Source organism: Orbicella faveolata, unplaced genomic scaffold, assembly GCF_042242905.1.
Source record: "Orbicella faveolata isolate gen_17 unplaced genomic scaffold, um_ofav_v1 contig_13, whole genome shotgun sequence".
NCBI lineage: Eukaryota > Metazoa > Cnidaria > Anthozoa > Scleractinia > Merulinidae > Orbicella > Orbicella faveolata.
This window is the reverse complement of record NW_028301540.1, coordinates 32,065,121-32,084,141: the sequence shown is the minus strand read 5'-3', so window position 1 is coordinate 32,084,141 and position 19,021 is coordinate 32,065,121. Positions and strand designations below refer to the sequence as shown.

General features: G+C 39.2%; 3 protein-coding genes across 4 annotated transcripts; 2 read left to right on the top strand and 1 right to left on the bottom strand.

Annotated features, from left to right (window-relative positions):
- Positions 1–149: 149 nt before the first annotated feature.
- LOC110050005 (divergent protein kinase domain 2A-like) lies at positions 150–6,764 on the bottom strand. The gene is made up of 4 exons (XM_020755869.2): positions 6,035–6,764; positions 4,501–4,657; positions 3,476–3,776; positions 150–542 (listed from the first exon to the last, which is right to left on the bottom strand). Exons 1-4 carry the CDS (start codon positions 6,505–6,507, stop codon positions 229–231), a joined length of 1,245 nt encoding a protein of 414 aa, XP_020611528.2. The 5' UTR covers positions 6,508–6,764; the 3' UTR covers positions 150–228.
- Positions 6,272–12,811, top strand: LOC110050004 (uncharacterized). 2 transcript variants are annotated; one of them, XM_020755868.2, is made up of 8 exons: positions 6,272–6,343; positions 6,875–6,981; positions 7,144–7,206; positions 8,189–8,317; positions 8,649–8,819; positions 9,418–9,548; positions 10,157–10,199; positions 11,117–12,811. In XM_020755868.2, the coding sequence occupies exons 1-8, from the start codon at positions 6,328–6,330 to the stop codon at positions 12,194–12,196; spliced, it is 1,740 nt and encodes a 579-aa protein (XP_020611527.2). In that variant the 5' UTR covers positions 6,272–6,327; the 3' UTR covers positions 12,197–12,811. The 2 variants fall into 2 exon arrangements, with proteins under 2 accessions (XP_020611527.2, XP_089141645.1); XM_089285519.1 differs by lacking the exon at positions 6,272–6,343 and adding an exon at positions 6,370–6,498.
- A 2,063-nt stretch (positions 12,812–14,874) lies between these two features.
- Positions 14,875–18,203, top strand: LOC110049959 (large ribosomal subunit protein uL14). The gene is made up of 5 exons (XM_089285517.1): positions 14,875–14,968; positions 15,569–15,781; positions 16,480–16,551; positions 17,627–17,668; positions 18,074–18,203. Exons 1-5 carry the CDS (start codon positions 14,956–14,958, stop codon positions 18,154–18,156), a joined length of 423 nt encoding a protein of 140 aa, XP_089141643.1. The 5' UTR covers positions 14,875–14,955; the 3' UTR covers positions 18,157–18,203.
- The last annotated feature ends 818 nt before the right edge of the window (positions 18,204–19,021 follow it).

Genomic DNA, 19,021 nt, shown 5'->3' with positions numbered 1-19,021 from the left:
GAAAATTGTAGCTTCAATTGAATCCAGTCCCAGGCCCCAACTCTCAATTGAGACCATAACTTTGAACTTCCGGTTCTGTACCTGTCACATGACTTAAGTCATTAAAGACCTGCATTGTTAGTTCCAGCACTGCAATAATTCTACAGAGCTAGAGGCAGGGCAAAGATTTCAATTTATCAAATATCTATTTTCATAACTTACATGTATAGTCAAGAAACAACACCTTAATTAAGACTTTAATTTTGCTAGAGCATTTATTTTGTTCTGAAGTAAACCCACAACTAGGTCGATAGCCTCTTTTCTTTTAATTGTCTGTGCTGTAATGCATTCTGTCAGTGTGTCCTCAAGCATCATTTTAAATTCCTCATCTCCTGGAGGGGAATGAAGTAGGCCCTTTTCACTTCCTATATCTGCTAACACACCCCGGCAAACTGCATAGTAGTTTTGATCGCGTATGACACCTTGACAGAGTTCATGGGGATGTGAGGACAGACAGTGAGGCTCTGTCCTATAACATTGATCCACAGTCTTCTTATGTTCAGCTGCAAAGGGAAAAAAAAATAGTTACAGCTTGGGTTGTCTGCTAAGCACAATCTGGTCTAGACTAGTTTAAAGAGTGTTTGTTTGTAGATTGTAAGTGTTACAATGATTGACTGTTGATTTACATGTATCATGGATCTATCTGCCTGCCTGTATAGGTAGGGGAGGATCCAGATTTTTCTTAGGAGGGGGGTGCACCACTAAGGGATGATGTAGCTGACTGGTGAGGTAAACAAATTTTAAAAGCCAATATGCCATCTCAGGGGGGGGGGAGTGCACACCCCTGCATCCTCCCCCTAGATCCGTCCCTGATCCGTCCCTGATCCGTCCCCCTGGTGGTCCATGGATTGGAGGGAGAGTGTTCACACCCACTTTCTGTGATGATTGCAGGTTGTTTGCCAATGAGCAACAAGGTTTATGATTTACTCCTGAAGCGTAACCCTGATATCTGTACAGTGGCATGAAGTCATTGAGTATTGAAGATCCTACTCAGTGTGATGCTAGCCTGCTAAAGGTTACTCAGCATTGTGTACATGTAGGTTTCAGTAATAATTAACTGATAAAACTGGTAAATCTGAGCTAAAGTTGCTACTGCCAAAACTGTTGTTCCCTGATGTAGTATGCATTAGTCACATGAAACACGCAGGAGAAAATAAAAAAGTTATAGAACTCCAGTAGTTCGCAGAAGTCCTACTCACTGGTTTAACTTTAAAAAATTAAAAATAGTGATAATTATGTTAATCCTAGCTCATCCAAAAGTTGTATATAGACCCCTACTTTTTTAATGTTTTAAGGTTACCGTATACCTTCAGAGGTGTCTCGTGTCCAAGCGATGTAGCGCGTCCAGTTTAAGCGGCAGATACCTAAATCCCCATATCAAATTAAGGCCTATAGAGCTGGCTATCAAACTATACCAAGAATTTTGAAATGAAATGAATTGCCGATTTTTTCAGGAACACTAAATGCGAGCGCCCTAATCACCTTTTGGAAGCTACAAGTCAAAGCGAATTTTGTTTCTCGCCAATTTATTTTTTTCCCCGGTTTAAGGACAAAAAGCGCTAAAAAAGCGTGTCTGCGTTTTGCCATATTCAATTGCAGTAAAAAATTACAGAACATTTTCGAAATAGTGTTTAAAAAATGTGAAGTGATCGTACAAAAATCGCTCTCGGAGAAAAAATATTTCGAAATAAACAATTCAAAGACATGTTTTTGTTTATTATATGTTAATCTAACTACTGTACAAATTTGAGGGCAATCGAAGAAATTCCCTTTGAGTTGTAACTCTTTAAAGTGTCTGCTTCAAGTGAAAAAATTTATTAGAGAAAACAGCGCTCAGAAAAATCTCTTGCTTCGCAAACAAACTCCGCCCCCAAACGCCTTCAACTGGGTTCTCAGATCACTGAGCCAATCAGCGTTTGGAAAGTTTTTTTCTCGCGGTGAAATTTACGCGCGAATCTCCAAAACACCCTTGTGTTTCGCAATGCGTTCAAGGCGGAGAGAGAATTTTTCTGTCGCTCGGTTTTTCTTGAAGCTGGTCTGGCAAAATGGGGAAAGCGAAATAGGATACGAACGCTAGAGTGGCTGGGCGAAGAAAACAAACAAAAGAAAACGCGGCGGAGCAAATGTGCATGGATAATATTCCAATGGATCTCAATGAGTCCGACGATTCATCGGTATCGGACTCAACAGAAGAGTCAGTGTAAAAACCGCTGTTATCGCTGTCAAGTTCCCAAATTTTTACAGAACCTTTCTCTTCTCTTGACTCGATCTTTTTGCCCGCTTGATACGATCGCCATTGCTTCATCCGCGAGGCCAATTTTCGCTTCTTCACTCCGAGATGTATTTTCATTCGTTCTTCGCTGTTTTCGCTTTTTCGAACTGGTCCACGGAGTTTTACGTGGTCCATGTTTACTTATAACTTAATAGGATTACACCTAATACGAAAAACTGAGTAGAAGTGAGTAGCCAGCCAATTGGTGGTATGCATATAGGTGATATTCCCGCGAAAGTCGTCTCGGTTGATTGCATACGCGTTATGGGGCTGTCAATCAGGAGGGAACTTTTACCTCCGGCCAGAACGTAAAACCTCCATTTCTCTGTCAATATTAAGTTTTTTTCAATTTTTTTTTTCAGAAATTAGAGTTTACTCTTCGACCATTACTTTGACCCAAAAATCCAAATTTGAAGAAAATTGCCGATCTGAAGGTATAGGAGAATCTTTGTTTACAATATTTGCCTCATTACCATAAGCGATACAGTTTCTGATGGAGCTACAAAGAAATTAATACTGAATATTGAAAGGGCACAGCACGATTAACTGTCCCAAGGAATTTGAGCGCGATGTATTGAATACTTTTTGTGCGACGTGGGTTTAAAAGCTCAAAATTTTACAAAGAATGTATGAGCTCTTTAGCACTTTTGCCACACAGAAATTTTGATGTTTTTGAAAGCCAATTTCTCCTCGAATATTACACCCAAAGAGCCAAAAATTTCACCACTTACTAAGTTTTACAAGCTCTTTAAGTTTTTCTAGAAAAATCGTCTCTAGCATGATGCCTTCTATGCGCAAAGTCATATGTTAATGAGGAAAAATGTAAACAATGACGTCAGCAAAGATTCGCCTTTACGGTAACCTCAAATAGATCCTTATAACTTTTTGTGCTGTGAATAGTTCCTTAATCTTAACTTTTAGGTGTCCCTAATTAGCAGTGGGTTTCACCCTCAGCTATTTTACCTACACACATCAATAAAGTTGTTGTTGTTGTTGTTGTTGTTGTTCTCATTTATAACCTGCAAGTGGTGAGAGGCCTGCTCCTGAACACCATACAAGGACTACAATCATCTCAAAGCCTGCAGTCAAACATGATAACCATAGGCTTCCCACTTAAAAGTTATAAGAATAATTCCTTTGAATCTGCTTATATTTTAACATTACCTTTTATATTTGACTGTAACAGATCAACCACTAAGATGTGACTTGCATCTTCCAATCTAACTGTACCATTTGACACAGCAAAATTATCCAGTGCTATTTCTGTTAAATAGAGCCCCCAGTGATCTAGATTGCTTGTCAGCTGTTTTGCTATCTTGATAACGGCCAGAGCAAGCTCTGCTCTTTCTAGCCAAGGATGCAAAAGGAAAGAATCAAGAGGAAGTCCAGCATCCTCCATGACAATTGCTCGACCACAAGCTCCATAGAACTTAGGGAAAGGCCATCCCTTCTCTGAAGGAAACACCTTAAGAAAGAGGGAGAAAAAAGCTCGTACAATAAGAAGAACAAATAGTCTTTACCTCCGCAAGAAATTCTGGCTTACCAGGGACTCTGAAAGACCAAGCTGCTGGTAAAATAAGTATCTTTCTTATTTCGTTGTAAATTTTCTAGTATCAATCTCATTCTGTCACAAGTACACAACTTTCACCTGGCTTCTCATTGCAAGGTCATCTAAGAGATATTTTGCCTGATTCAAAGATTCAAAGAAAGGAGCTTTTTATGGTGGAGAGAGGGCCACAAAGAGGTCAACTTACTATAGAAGCTGAAGTAGGGGGGGAGGGGCATATTTAGGGCAGAAGCTAAATAAGTGTCTAGTCACCAATGAGGGCTTATTCAAGAAAGGGCAGGGCTGGGGCGGATACAGGATTTTAGAGATGGGATTTCCAGCATTCTGAGGCCAAGTCAGCTTGTTATATATAATGCCTCATTTGTTTTAATTTAGGGAGTTTGGCTGAACTCTTTGAACTCACCCCTCCCTCATAGATCTGCCCAAGCAGAGGCTGAATGGGATATAATGTCTTGTTACAAAGAGGCAAACTCATCATACAAGGGACTGGAGTGGACACTTTTAATATAAGAGAGCTGTGGCAGCCTAAAAAATTGCTTGGTGCAAAGAGGGGAACTTATTTAACAGAGGCGTGGTAAATTGATATTAATGGTATCAGCCTTTGGATTTGCTGACCTCCTACCTGAAAGATTATAGGTTCCTGATTCAAATTCAGAGTTGAAGTCAGGTGTAGAGTGTTATGCCTAACTTGGCTGTTTTGTACATTATCTCCAAAATATATCATCTTTACTTTTGCTATCAGCCTGCTGGATGGGCAGTACATGGTTTCTTTCATTGAACTGAACAAACAAAAACATAATAGTTCTTGAGTAAGAAGGCTGGGATAACCTCCAGAGCCGGTCTGATGGTCCCTGGCTTGTATGTAGACTTTACCTCTACCTACTGTTCTATTATCTTTATATGAGGAAATATATTCAATTACGTTTTTTGCAATTCCATTTTCATAATTTAGTTTCAGAATGAAGTGAAACACAATGTGATATATATATGAACAAAGCAATCATTTAAGAAAAGTAAACATTCCCAATCAAATTACTGGAAAAAAGGTTTGTTAACCAAAGTCAGATCTGAGCACAAAATAAACATAATTTGTAACTAGTAATCAGAGATTATGAGAGTGCGTTTGACATTCTCACTTTAATATATATATATCGTAAATAAATGATTTCACTAGCTGACTTTCAACCTTTGTTGATTGCTAAAATCGACATTTTTCAGCAGCAACCAAGGTTTTACAGTCAGATGTGCATAGTGTCAAAGTCCATGCTAGTGAAGAGGTCACGATTTATTGATACGTTGCATGACGCTGCCAGTTTCTGTAGACTCTCAAGTTTCATAGAATATTTAAATTACGTACATTATTCTAAGCTAGCATTTGCAATTGCGTGCTCGTTTTGCGTGGTCGTTTATTGTAAACAAACTCCTTGCGACTAATTCCAGTATTTCCCTGGAGGAATAAAGTAGTCTTAAAGATCTTGCCTTCAGAGTACTTTTCCACCGATTCCAAAGAATAAAATTTTGACCAGATAAAGACTGAGTCATCTGTCGCGACTGACACTAATCAACAAATGCAATCAAAATGTAGCTGTTCCCATGGTTATCATCCCAAAGCCAAGTCGTGTTGATAAACAAGGACAATTCCCTCAGATTTCAATAATGCTACCACCAAAGCATTTAAATTCGCCAAAAGCTATCACTGAGAGCACATAATAGTGAAGCATGCAGCGACTGAATGGAAAGAAGTCAAAGAAAGATCCATCAGAAAGACGAGCTCACATGGCCTGCTCACATACTCACATGTTCGCCACTTGTCTTATCACATGTCATTGCACGGTACCAGTTTACTGGCCGTGGCATGCCCCTGCAAAAATCAAGCTGGGTGGCCATTTTGGTGTCCTTACAGCAATGTGGTTTTTTCTGCCTACAACCGTGCATAGGCAAACCAACTCTGGTAAGCTACAGGTCAAAATTAGGTTTACGTTCCACTTCGTCGAACACAACAAAATGGAACAAACAGGAACAGACGGATCATTTATATATAGTCGATAAAACAATATTTCGAGCAGGAAATCATGAAGTTTTGGTTTATAAGATCCTCTATATTATATAAACCCATATCTTTATTAAAAGCTACACGCTCTTGAACTGTTACTTACCTATCTACAGACGAAACATTCAGGAATGATTTCCACACGACATCAGCCTCGCACGGACTGTTTATCTTTCCCACAATGCTGCAGATTTCATTATCCAGTTTGTAAAACTCGCTGGCATTCCCATAATGCTTGATTGAAATTCGCTTCGTATTCCATAAGCCTACAGCTCTTGGTTTCCACTTTTCTTTGGATTTAGTCTCCTTCTTGCGGAGTATTTTAACCGTATTGTGTAAAATGCCCTCGCAGACAGATTCGTTTCGACCAAAGCAGACAGGACAGAAGCTAAGTCCGAGATGATCTGTATTCACGGTAATTCTACCCTCCAGTTTGTATGAATAATCTTTTAATTCTGGATCACTTCTTTGCTTTAACAGTGATACAAGGACGAGAAAACTAACCATAACTGGTACAGCTACGCAACAGGAACTTCGCCATCGCCTAGGCACGAAATAACTAATAACGAGGTGACACATCACGTCAAAAACACATTTCGCTTTTGAACTTTACGGCAAAGTCTACAATGTATTGTAACAATTGCCTGCATGATTTCTAGCTCATCCAGAGAACTTCCTGTAATGGAATATTAAATATCCATGATACAATCGATGTCGGAAAAAGTCACATAAAGATATCAAGTTGTAAATGATTATTTGAATTGGACTTCGAGAGAAATCAAGCCGAACATTCGATCACGCGGTGGTTTTCAGTCAGGCGTAAAATGGCAACATGCAATCGAGGCTGATCAAAAAACACCTGCTTTGCATTGGCTTCGCGTACAATAGCAACTTCTCTGTATGTAACCTTTAACTTTATACCACTTTTGCCAAAATGTTGTCCTAGAAATGGCCTCACAGACCGTCGCTGAGAGTAAAGAGCAATTTCGAGCTGGCGACGGCGATGGGGAAGAGGAGGAAGATGGAGAAGAAACGTTAGATCCCCGTGTGAAGGTTACCTTACTTCCATAGCATTTGTGGTCGTTTGCAACGTACTCCCTGTAAATTCAGTTATTTTAATGCATTATTCATTTTTGAGCTTCGTTTGCTAGCAAAAGCCTCAGATTAATATAGATTCGTTTCATCCCCGTTGTGAGCTATTCTCTGTCATTTCAGGGAGAGCTCAATCGGCTGAACTCTTCGACAGCAGAAATCAACCGCCTAGAACAAGATCTCGAGGTACTGCATGTCCGTCAACAGCTTATTTATAAGCTTATATCAACGTAGATTGTTTTGCTTTCTGCTCTGTATATCTTGGTGGTTTTAATTTTAGTATAAACGTTTTGTCTAACTAATAAGCTTACATGAAACATCTTAGAAACTCTTCAATTCAAGTCTTAATTTTAGATCATTTAGCGTTGGACTTGGCCAAATCAATTTAAATTTCAGTGAGTGGTTTTAAGAGTTCAAGTTGTGAATTTTGGTACACTTTTCCTTCTTACTTCGAATATCACTTCATTGCTTGGTCATTGTTTATTCGTCGCTTTATTTATGAATTATAATATAAGCTTAATCCTGTTATAGAATCCTTGCTTAAATATAAATGTGATTTTTCCTCAACAGAGTACAATATTGTCAAAGTAAACAGTTGTCTGTCTCTTCGTGCGCTCAATTCTGCACGAACTTGAGACTCTTAATCAGAGATCCACCTTAAGAGTCCTGTCATTAATTTTTGAGGAAAAGTGAAAGGGTAGGCTCAATTACCAGCTGCTGTTTGGGACAGGAGCCTGGGCTCCTCCCAGCTGTTGTTTTTGCGGGAGGACACTCAGGGATCAGAACTGAGCAAACAGCAGAAATCAAGTTCAGTAGTTTGCGAACCTCTAGGTTTACAATTCCATTTACTTAATATTTCACTGATTTGTTATCCATATGAAATGTTTTTGAGGCGAGATATCAGTTTTAAATCATCTCGTGTTGTTCAAGAAAATATCCATACCCCTCCCACATAGAGTGTTTGGTTTGAACCACCCTTCCATCCCGCTGGAAATTCAGTTTTGGTTCATATTAATTTATATTGTTTTTGCCTTTTGAGACCCCCCCTCCCACATGGAATTTCCAGTAACCCTTCACGGGTTAGGTATATTTTCTGGAACCTCACATTTCATGAAGGTGGTACATGTAATTATTAACATATTGAAATGTTGAAACATCTTATTTTCAGGATCTCCAAGCAACCTTCAGGCAGACCCTAACAGAGTCGGCATACATTCTTAAAAGTCAAGCCACCTTTTTAGGAAAGTGCATAAATCAGGCGCGCCCTTATTATGATGCTGTCCGTAAAGCAAAGCAGGTTTGAAATTTTGTAGTCTTTTTACAGCTGAACTCTTATAGAACCTGGACTTTTGCAAGGGTCAATAGGTGGGGGGAATCTTTTAGGATGAAGATCCTTGACTATACTGGCAAGACTTATTACGAGTAGAAATTCCAGGGATTCTTAACCAGAATGTTTGAGTATCTCGATATTTAAGATTGTTGATAAGATGCTCATCAAGGTCTTGAAGAATCCTGGAATACTTTTTCTTGGGTATAATAAAGACTGGAATGGAAACAAGTTAAGTCCCACTTACAGTAACCTTCATACAAAGTATTCAACACCATTATTACGTTGGTTCTTTTCTTAGTCGCAGATTGAGACACAGAAAGCAGCCTTGAAATATGAGAGAGCATGCAGTGCTCACCAGGCAGCCAAAAAAATGCTTGCCATAGCAGAGCAGAGACTGGTTTCTACATCCAAAGAACACAAAGTATTGGATCCAACATGGCAAGAAATGCTGAATCAAGCTGTTCTTAAGGTTGGGTACCCTGTGTAGATTTTGTTGGTAATGTTAACTGTGAGTTCACTGTATACTGTGAGGTTTACAAAAAAAAATTATTGGATTTTTTTTGCCACAAAGTGATTACCTCACTTTTAACTCAAAATAAAACAACAAATTTCTATGATCAAAATAGTAACCGGTAAGTAAGAAGTGCAAGGAGTTATCAAGAACTCGCACTAGTGAAAGTTTTATTTGGAATCATATTTTCAATAAAATGTTCAGTGGATCCATTTACTCCTTTGGATTTGTTTGGTTTTGTGCAAATGACCCTAGATCACTGCAAATTTGTGATTGAAGTTTTTATTTTGTTTGGTGACAGAATGTTAAACAGGAGCGACTTCACAGGTTTATCCAAAGATTGCAAAGTCCAAGTGGAAGTCCAATATTTTGGGACTTCTAACCAGAACTTTCCAGGGGGAATCCTTGCCTGACGGCTGGCCAACAGCAATTAAGAATCTGGGTATGAGAGTGGGAAGATGGAGTGGATTGACAGGGAGGGGCCTTTAACAGGACATTCAGAACTTTATTTTTTATTTTCCTTGTTAATTTAGATGTGTTACTATTGCCCTGGTAGGTGATGGAGTCTGATAAGGAGCGAGCTCTGTACAAAAGAGAACATCTTGAGACAGCACGTGCATTCAGTGAAGCTGGTAATCAAGTGACTGAGTTGAGAACAAAACTGAAGTCTGCTATTACCAAATCAAGGTACATGTAACAAGGACTATTTTCTCTTTTGAAAAAGGGAATACAAATGTCAGTAATACCTTTCAGCTGTTTTCATTGTCAAACTGATGGCCCAATTCATGACCTAAAAGGAAACTGTTTGAAAAACAGTGAATACTGGTACGTTTCTGGGGATTTTTCTCGGCAAGGGCAAGAAGGCTCAAAGCAGGATTTGAAGCCCAAATGGCTCTTGCATTTTATCTTTTTCTTGTGAATGCACTAGTTTGCATCTGCCTCTGATACAGGCATTTCAATGTACCATATCATGTCATAGCTGGTGATATATGTCGCATAGCTCTAGGAATACAGTGGAACCTCCAGTTCCGACCAACTCTCATAAGCGACCACCTCACCTCAGCGACCAGTTCTCCAAAATACCAAAAGTTTCCAAGTCAAATCACTATATTTGGAACCTCTGGTAAGTGATCACCTCTAGCAAGCAACCACCTAAGCTTGACATTTTGGGTGGTTGCTCACGTGAGGTTCAACTGTAGCAATGTTACTAATGGTATTTGATAACCACAGCTTTTAAAAATGTTTTGTTGAATAAGAGCATGGGCTTTAATGTAATTCAGTTTGTTTCATTGTAGGCCATATTTTGATTTGAAGATGAAGTATGACCAAATCTTAGAGGTAAATAAATGATCTGGGTTTATTTCATGTTTAGTAGAGTTGAAGACCATGTGTAGTTATAAATTAGGCCGGGGAGGGGGGGCACTTTGGGAATTTCTGGGTGGCGATATGCCGCTGTGACCCTGGAACCCTTAGTCTATACCAGAGCTAGTTCAGCTGAATTTTGCTAACCTACACTAGAGTAAACTCCCCAAATCCCCCCATCTATTGACACTGTTGAGGCTGATTTGCGTAAATTTAAACTTGCCGATTTGATTTTTTTAAATTTTTGAGTGGCAATTTCTGGTTTCCTTACTCTAGATAAAATTTTCAACCAACCAGTCAGTTTTGTGACAAGTTATACCCTATTCTAGACCCAAATGCTCTGATTTGCCCTATCCTAAAGTAAACTGCTTGAAAACCATACCCTTCACAGCTGCACATACCTATATAGCCCATATATGGCAGTGCCCCCCCCCCCCCCCCACCCGGAAATTAGTTTACTGATTTTTTCTGATGTTCTTATTGTTGCCTTTGTTCCTTTTCCTTTCACTGGGTGTATTCTTAGGTGGCTGAACATAGTTTCTATCCACTCTTTCTTCAAACTGCTGACGCAAAAAAAAAAGCTAGATTCATAGTGAAAGAACATAGACTTGAGCAATATGCAAAAGTTAGAACTCTGCTACATTTACATTGCAAGTTAAAAGCCTGTTCAGTTTGAGCTTTGCAGCTGCAGCAGATAAGATGACAAAGGAAATCAAAGTGTAGATAACTGTGTCCAGCCACCATAGCCTCTCATTTGCATTTTAGAATTTCTGTAGGCTGTATTTCAGGTTTTTATTAGCCGGGAAATTACCAACGTACATACCTCAGTTTCCTTCATATGTTAAATATCAAATCAATTGATAGAAAATAAGATTTATTTTTCCCCTTGTCAGGCTCACAAGAAGCAAGTTGAAATCACCCAAGAAGGTCTCCAACAAGCGAAACAGAAGTACTCGTTAGCTTTGAAAAACTTGGAAGGAATCAGTGAAGAAATACATGAGATGAGAAAAAGCCGCGATAGCCTGGACACTATCTTACACGAGCGAGAGGAGGGGGTTGGGGCAGAGTCTCCAGTCGGGGATTTGTCACGTGATGGTATCAGACCTGAGACAGAATTTAATTTTAAGGAATTGGGCGGTCGGTCTTACCAGCAAAAAGAGCGGCCATGCTATGGATTCAAGATCGCTCTAGTTTCAGCATCAAGCCAAGCACAAACTAGCAAGGTCGTGGCATTTGACCAGGCTGAAAGTGGGATGCCTGTGGGTGAAAGAGATGGGGACCCTGAGGGATGCAGCTCTGTCGATGAGCAACAGTTAGGTGTGGCAACCAGACATCAAGACTTATCCAAGAGGGAAGAGAGCGAGTTGGACCCTGTTATTTGCCAAGGTGAAAATAATTCAGCAACCTTACACGACAACACAGAGGCAATTGATACTCAGGGTGCTCCCTTGTTTGATGACAAAGACCAACAGCATATTGCACAGCAGGCCACTGACCCTGTAAGTAACATAGCTGAAGATGAGATGTGTTCTGCCACAGAAAGAACTTCATGTGATAGTGCAAATAAAAATGATTTAGAATTACTTGTTGAAGACCCCACCAACAAAACTACAGATAATTGTGAGACTTGTAATGATGACGTGGAAAAAGAAACTACGGCTAGCGAGACTCCTACGGAACTGCAAAGTGAAGTTAGCATTGTACTTGTAGCTGATAATACGGCAAATGAAGATGCTACTCGAGTAATCGTTGACTCTGCCGATTTTGATTCAATGGAAGAAGCCGCTAAACAGCAAGTTTTAAACGAGGATATTGCTGATGAGTCAAGTGAATTATTAGAACAGGAACGTTCAATTCCTAGCCACAGAGTGACAGTTGAAGAAGGACGCGAAACTGAGATTTTACCATGTAGTGATGTGGAATCGTCTTCTCATTTAACGGAGGATTGCGCGATTGCGACCCCGTCTTGTTGACACTAAGGAAATGCCTGGATGAGCTCACTGAACATGCTCCAGCGTGATAGAGGAGATACCCAATGTTGATTTTATATCGGGGAAACGAGTGTTCAAAACGATTGCCGATTTTTATTGTCCAATTGGAAAACAAAACGAACTCTCCCGAAATTTTAGCGCTGTTAAGTTGCGTCATGTGTGACGTCATTTTACCTGACAACCATAAGGACATGTCCCGGAGGCTCAGTCTGGGATTTTTTTAAATTACGAATTAAATTAAACTAAATTAAATTAAACGTGGGTACGATAGTAAACCGGGCACATTGTCATTATTTAATAAATGCAATCATCTTTTATCCTGTATGTATATTTTAACTGTAAATACAAAAGTAAATCTAAGAAAGAGAGCATTTATTTAAAAGGAATAGGTAGGTTATGAACGAACTTGTGTCGTACTTATTTAGCAGTCGGTCATTCAAGGGAGGAATGTAATGCTAATCCAGGAATTGTGTTAACTTCGAACTGTGTACGTTGTTCAGGTGAATGTTCTCACTGTGTTTTTTCCTTGATTTTAGTTTTGTCTTTCCTGTTTTTTTTAGTAACCGAAAAGGGAAATAAAAACTGCAACAAGAACAATCTTTATTTTCGTTCATTTTATATTTTACAGTTAAGACTGGCCCGCGGATAGCTAGTGCTAGGGTAAGCGGGCCAGTCTGGTCATGGGTTGAATTCTAGCCCCAAATAGGATTAGCCTTCAGACGGTCGTGGGGTAGGAAGATTGCGTGACGAGCCAAAAAAGCGTCTGCGTAGGTAGCTAAACGGGGGGTTGTGGGATTTCTGGCTCTCAGACTCCTCCACCGCCATTGCCTTCCGTCGCTAAAAGCGCCAGTGATTAGAACTCCACGTGGCCGACTGCCCGAGGAACGAAGAACCGTGGGTCTCAACAGAAACCAATGAACACGTAAGCCACTCGCTTTGTCCCCGTTTACAGGCACTCATTGCAGGTTTGATGACTTTTGCTCAAAATACTTTGAAACCTTTTTTGGGGTGGGGGTATGTAATGAACAACAGCATGATGAATAATCGCGAAAGACCAAAAAGTCCTGAAATGTTGATATTATTATTATTATATTATTTGCATGACTAGCGTGACATCGACAACTGTGTCACGCAATACATAACCAGACGTGATGTTCTGCAGCGTCTCAGAAAATAAGACAACATTATGATCCCAAGGATAATGATGTCGACATTTTAAGCCAAACAGATCGACACAGGCAGTCTCACGTGCCCAAATAAACATTTTAGCTTCAGAAAAGGTAGGTTAGGTATTGTAAGTTCAGAAGCATACCCGGGATCGACACAATACAAATACAATAACTTAGATTTCCGAAACATTGGCGCTTGCCACATATCCTCCTCAATCGCATCAATCTTGCAATGATAGAATCGCGTGACTTAGGACGGTTGATAATATGGCTGGAAGCGATGCATTCTGGGATATATGGTTTATCCTCCTTTGTCTTTACTATAATTATGAAAGATCCGCAAACATCGTTAAACTGAGCGAGTAATTTAAATATTAAATATTTGGTACAGTAAGAAAATAACCTAACACATGCGCGACCGTAAGAAACTTAATTAAAAAGGAAAACAAAAAATGTATACCACATTATAATATCACTCTGCATTAAACATGCCTGCTAACAGAGAGCGATAAACCTACTACGCATGCGTATGAGAAATTAACAAAATTAAAAGGTTTTTTTTTTACCAAAAGTGCTACGAGAAAGCCAACTTTGTTTGATAATCGGTGCCTTTTATCATTGTTTCGGAACAAAATCTTGTGATTTCGCGGAAAAATCAGAATCTGCTAACCACAAGTGTGAGGAATTTATTAGCGATCAATATATAAAGTTAAGAAGTCGCATCAGGTAACCGGAAGCGTAGGGTGCTATTACGAATATCTCCATGGCATCGCCTTCGTGGCTGATCTGGTGATATCCGTAACAGCTCTGGTTCGGTACCCTTCTAGGACGCCAATGCCAACCCAGCTTTCCATATCTAGTCACTCCCGATGCCTCGCGCACGGTCGAGAGACACTTTCATAAACCTCCACTGGAGTGTTTCGGTATAAACGTATCCTCGTTTCACTCACCAAAATCTGTAGGATACTGACTTAGTCAGTGACTCGCTTCCAGTGGCACTGCAAGTAGCAGTGTGCCATTCTTTTGACTTTTTGAGCTAAGAAATAAAGCTAGCATGTGTTTTTCTTCACCAGGTGTCTTTTGCTCTGTCTCTGGTCTCGGTTACTTTATTTGCTCAATTTTATCTTTCGCATTATTTATATATTTCCAATACGATTTAGACGACAGTTTAAATTGTTCTTGATCGATGGTAGGATTGTTCTCCTGAATCTAATCGCTGTCAATACCTCAAGCTATCCAGCCTCATAAAATTACAAATTTTAGCCGAAGTTACCTCTTCTCGCCCTGCCGGCGCGCCGTGAGAGATCGGGAGACGGTGTACTGAAAGTCGAATTGGCCACCACTAAAAGGGAAAATCTACCACATTAGCTTCTTATGGAGCGACAACAAATTCAGCACAATGGTTAATGAGGAAACACTTAACTCCCTTCTCCTCTAAAATTTCTCCTGTAATATTTATCGCTTTTGCAATCGTAGATGAAAAACATTCCCTACCCGACAGTAAAACACTCAGAGGACTGGGACCTACTTGGCGCCTGCGCGTTTCTTGCTATTCCTCTTTTTCTATCCAACATGTCGAAGAGAGGTAAGAACTGTGAATATTGCGTACCGTGATCGGGTTGCATCGGCTGTTTAATACCCGTCCTAACCGTAGTTCTCGTTCATGTACAAAGTTCAATAAATATAATTTGTGTTTATCCTATTATTTTGTAGTAAATCGTTGATTTCCATTGGAAATTTACTCGACAAAAATCAATGTGTTTCTGAGGAGATGTTCGATAATCTATCCATGCACACATATTCTTGTTTCAGTTTGTACTTAGTTTCGACAATATTTTGCGAAGCCCAAGGGTTGCTCGGAGTCTCCATTCATCTCGAAAGTGATTTTCGATTTTTCTGCTCTTCGCAAATTAGTAGCTTATACCTTCTGAAGCTGTTTTGGATACTGAAACGTTTGCGGTCTGCAGTAGGATTGCAAGATTTTTAAAAGCTTTGTTTTATTATATCGAAATCGGAGACTGTGTTTTAGACCCGCCGATCGGAGACTCGGCATATCGAAACAAGATTTATTATCATTTTGTACGTCGAAAAGGCAATGTGTAGACTACATAAAGTAAGAAACGCTACAATAATTAAGTCATTGCAAATGGATTCAGAGACTAGTTTCATGTTTGCCTTATTCTAGGACGTGGAGGTTCTTCTGGAGGGAAGTTTCGTATCTCGCTGGGTCTGCCAGTAGGTGCAGTAATAAACTGTGCCGACAACACAGGAGGCAAGAACCTGTATATTATTGCAGTAAAGGGAATCAAGGGTCGTCTTAACAGACTGCCTGCTGCAGGATCAGGAGACATGGTGTTGGCAACAGTCAAAAAAGGAAAGCCAGAACTTAGGAAAAAAGGTAAGAATTTAACCCTCTTACACTTAAATTGCAAGAATGTATTGTAGAATCAGGGTGTGTGCAAAACGTAATGGACAGCCAGGGAGCATATCCAAAAATTCTGTACAATAGACCTTTCCCACATTCCACTTTAGTACATTTGAACAATAGCACCAGAGCGAGGTTGAGGTGGACATTTTCATACATTTGCAGTATTTTTGTCCATCCTGACTTTGACTTGGCACCATTCTTTGTTGGAATGGGGGAAAAGTCTATTACGCATTATAGAAGTCAAGATATTTTTTGAAGGGGTAACTGGAAGACTGCCTCAAGTGTCCTCTGATAAGTTTTTAGATTCTCCATATTGGTTGCTTGTAAAGCAAATGGATAATTTTGACATGCATTCATGAGTCACAAAACTTTTTTCCATGCACTCCTTTAACTGTATTTTTTTAAAAAGTTGAGTTGCGTTTACTTTTTTTAATTTTTGCATTTTGAAACACAGAACTGAAATTCAAAAATGAGACAACAAATTGTGAAGGACATTCTAGCAGCCAATTAACTTAGTTATCAGTGCATCGTCAAGGAGACAGATTTTGGAATTATCATGTTCTAGGTGATTTTTTTTCTCAGTCTGCACATAGAATTAACATTTCACTTTTTTGAGCACTTTTTATCTTTTTTCATGTAAAATTGTTTAAACATATCTTATTTCCTAGTGATGCCTGCAGTGGTTATCAGACAACGGAAGGCGTTTAGAAGGAAGAATGGACTGTTCATTTACTTTGAGGGTAAGTTAAGGACTTCTTTGATTTGTAGCTCAATTTTATGCTTGCTGGGATTAATCATTGTACACTATACCCCAACAGTTTGTTTTGTAATTATTAATAGCACCTTTTTGCTCTAAACTTGAGTTCAAAATCAGGTGTGTGAGTGATAGAATTAACAGTAAGTGATAAGTAATTACCAGTTGAATTTGGCAAAAAGGAGAAATAGAAAGAAAGGGGGGCTTGTTTGGGAACATTTATTGCTGGAAAAGAGAATCACTCATCAATATGTTTGCCCTTCTAGTATTTCCATACTTAGTTGCTTATCTAGAAGGTAAGGCAGTAAACAACATTAAACAAATTTCAAGGATTAATTTCCTCACATTTATCAATAGTAATTTGATTGGATCCAATCAGCTTTACTGAAGTGTAGCCTGGAGTGTTTGTGGATAATGACCATAACTCAAACTCTTACGCTTTCAATTTTAAAATTATTGTTGTTTCACTTGCTCCTATTTTATTTCTTCATTTAACATCATTTTCCCTGAGAGTGATATCTCTACTAAGTGTTGTACTGTTGTGTTATAACCAACCTTTTTGGGGGGTTTTTACAGACTGTAGGGAGCAGATATTTCACAATTTGTAAGTATTTTTCACAAACCTTCTGGGGTAGGGGCAAATGCGGGCACTGAGTTAAATGTCTCTGTGTATTATCTTTTTATGTCATCAGATAGAGGATAGATCATTAACTTGTAGCTGCTTTGCACACATTAATTTTCATGCACCAGTCAATCCTTAGACTACATATGTACAAGTAGTCCCTCTTTTGGTTAGTCCATCATTTGTGATGCAAAAGAAAAGGGCAAGAAGCTGGGTGCTCCTTTCAGGCACTTCTTGCGCCCAGGATTTTGCACAAAATTTTTCCCTCAAGGTTTATTTACAGTTATGCTTGACAGACTAAGTGAAAGAGGAACTACTCGTAGTCTTGTCAAACCTGGATACTGCAGTCTAATATGATCTCATATTTTACATGCGTGGTCAAATAATGCCATGGTCAAAATCAGCAATAGCTAAACTTACATGGATCCTTTTCTTACAGACAATGCAGGGGTCATAGTGAACAATAAGGGAGAAATGAAAGGTAACTGCTAACGTTTTACAACTGACAGCAGTTCAAATACAAAATTGTAACGATAATGTATTTTTTGGGTGGGGAAATGTTTGAGGGAATGCAGTTCACAGAAAAGCTGTCAGAGATGAAAATATTGTAGTTTAAGTTTAATTGTTGAGAGTTGAAAATATGATGCGCATCAGAGTATTTTGACAAACTTTGAGGTACATTATGTATTTGGAGATGTGGTCAAACACTGTCTCGCATGTTTGATGTGACTTATCAATCACAACCAAGACTAATGAGAAAATTGAAAGAGAGTTAATCTTGCAAATCTATGCTAAATAAGACACTGTCACAGCTGAGATTTACTTTAAACTTGGTGGATCGTTTATGAGTTTAAGAAGTATTAATCTTGTATTATGTTTCATGCAGGCTCTGCTATCACTGGTCCTGTAGCAAAAGAGTGCGCAGATCTGTGGCCGAGGATCGCCTCCAATGCTGGCAGCATTCAATGAAATGTACAGAACATGTGTTAACAATAAACTTCTCTGACTTATCAAAACTGTTTCCTGTTAATGTGAGACTCGTAACCATACGATTTGCTAGTTGCAAGAGTTGTATTAAATTTATTTTTTTATATATACTTTGCTTCACTTGTATGAGTAGAAATCTCAGTTGTCGACCGCCTGGTACTTGTTGCTTTAATTGCAATAATAGTTGTAAAGATAACATATCTCTTTCATTAAATCTCTCTTCGCAGTATCAGCACAGGACATAGTGTTTTAATTAGCCTCTTGTAGGTATTCAGTTAGTTGAAAAGCAGCACAAAAAATGATGAGAGGAAAATAGGTAAGGGGTGCGGCACGGGGATACCTGGGCATTCAGCCCCCAAGTTGATAACCAAGTAACTATCATTATCAAGGACAGAAGAGGGGTGGTTGAAGTGAGATGTTTTGAATTTGTGGGCACATGTTTGCAAGAGTGATTCAACTGGAAGCGTGTGTTTGGTCAGTTTGGAGCCAAGCGTGTGTGTCACCATGTTGTATTGCTTAAGTGGGCTTTTAAAGCATACAGTCTCCTCGACTATCAGTCTTTCCTAATGTAAAGATCACCATGTTGTATTGCTTAAGTGGGCTTTTAAAGCATACAGTCTCCTCAACTATCAGTCTTTCCTAATGTAAAGATCACCATGTTGTATTGCTTAAGTGGGCTTTTAAAGCATACAGTCTCCTCAAATATCAAACTTTTCTCATGTAAAGATCACCATGTTGTATTGCTTAACCCTTTGAATACCAACTACGCATATATGCGTAATTAATGGTCGTGCTCTTTGTACCACTTGTGACGTCATCGATTTAAACGTCATCAGATATTCTTGAT

Excerpts from the sequence above, each read along its gene's own strand:
- LOC110050004 (XM_020755868.2), top strand. Across the intron at positions 6,982-7,143 it reads CGTTAGATCCCCGTGTGAAG|GGAGAGCTCAATCGGCTGAA; the intron begins GTTACCTTACTT and ends CTGTCATTTCAG. Across the intron at positions 9,549-10,156 it reads TCTGCTATTACCAAATCAAG|GCCATATTTTGATTTGAAGA; the intron begins GTACATGTAACA and ends GTTTCATTGTAG.
- LOC110050005 (XM_020755869.2), bottom strand. The coding sequence starts at position 6,507 with ATGTGTCACCTCGTTATTAGTTATTTCGTGCCTAGGCGATGGCGAAGT. Across the intron at positions 3,777-4,500 it reads AGGAACCTATAATCTTTCAG|GTGTTTCCTTCAGAGAAGGG; the intron begins GTAGGAGGTCAG and ends CTCTTTCTTAAG. Across the intron at positions 543-3,475 it reads GTTACAGTCAAATATAAAAG|CTGAACATAAGAAGACTGTG; the intron begins GTAATGTTAAAA and ends TTCCCTTTGCAG.
- LOC110049959 (XM_089285517.1), top strand. Across the intron at positions 15,782-16,479 it reads GCCAGAACTTAGGAAAAAAG|TGATGCCTGCAGTGGTTATC; the intron begins GTAAGAATTTAA and ends CTTATTTCCTAG. Across the intron at positions 16,552-17,626 it reads ACTGTTCATTTACTTTGAGG|ACAATGCAGGGGTCATAGTG; the intron begins GTAAGTTAAGGA and ends CTTTTCTTACAG.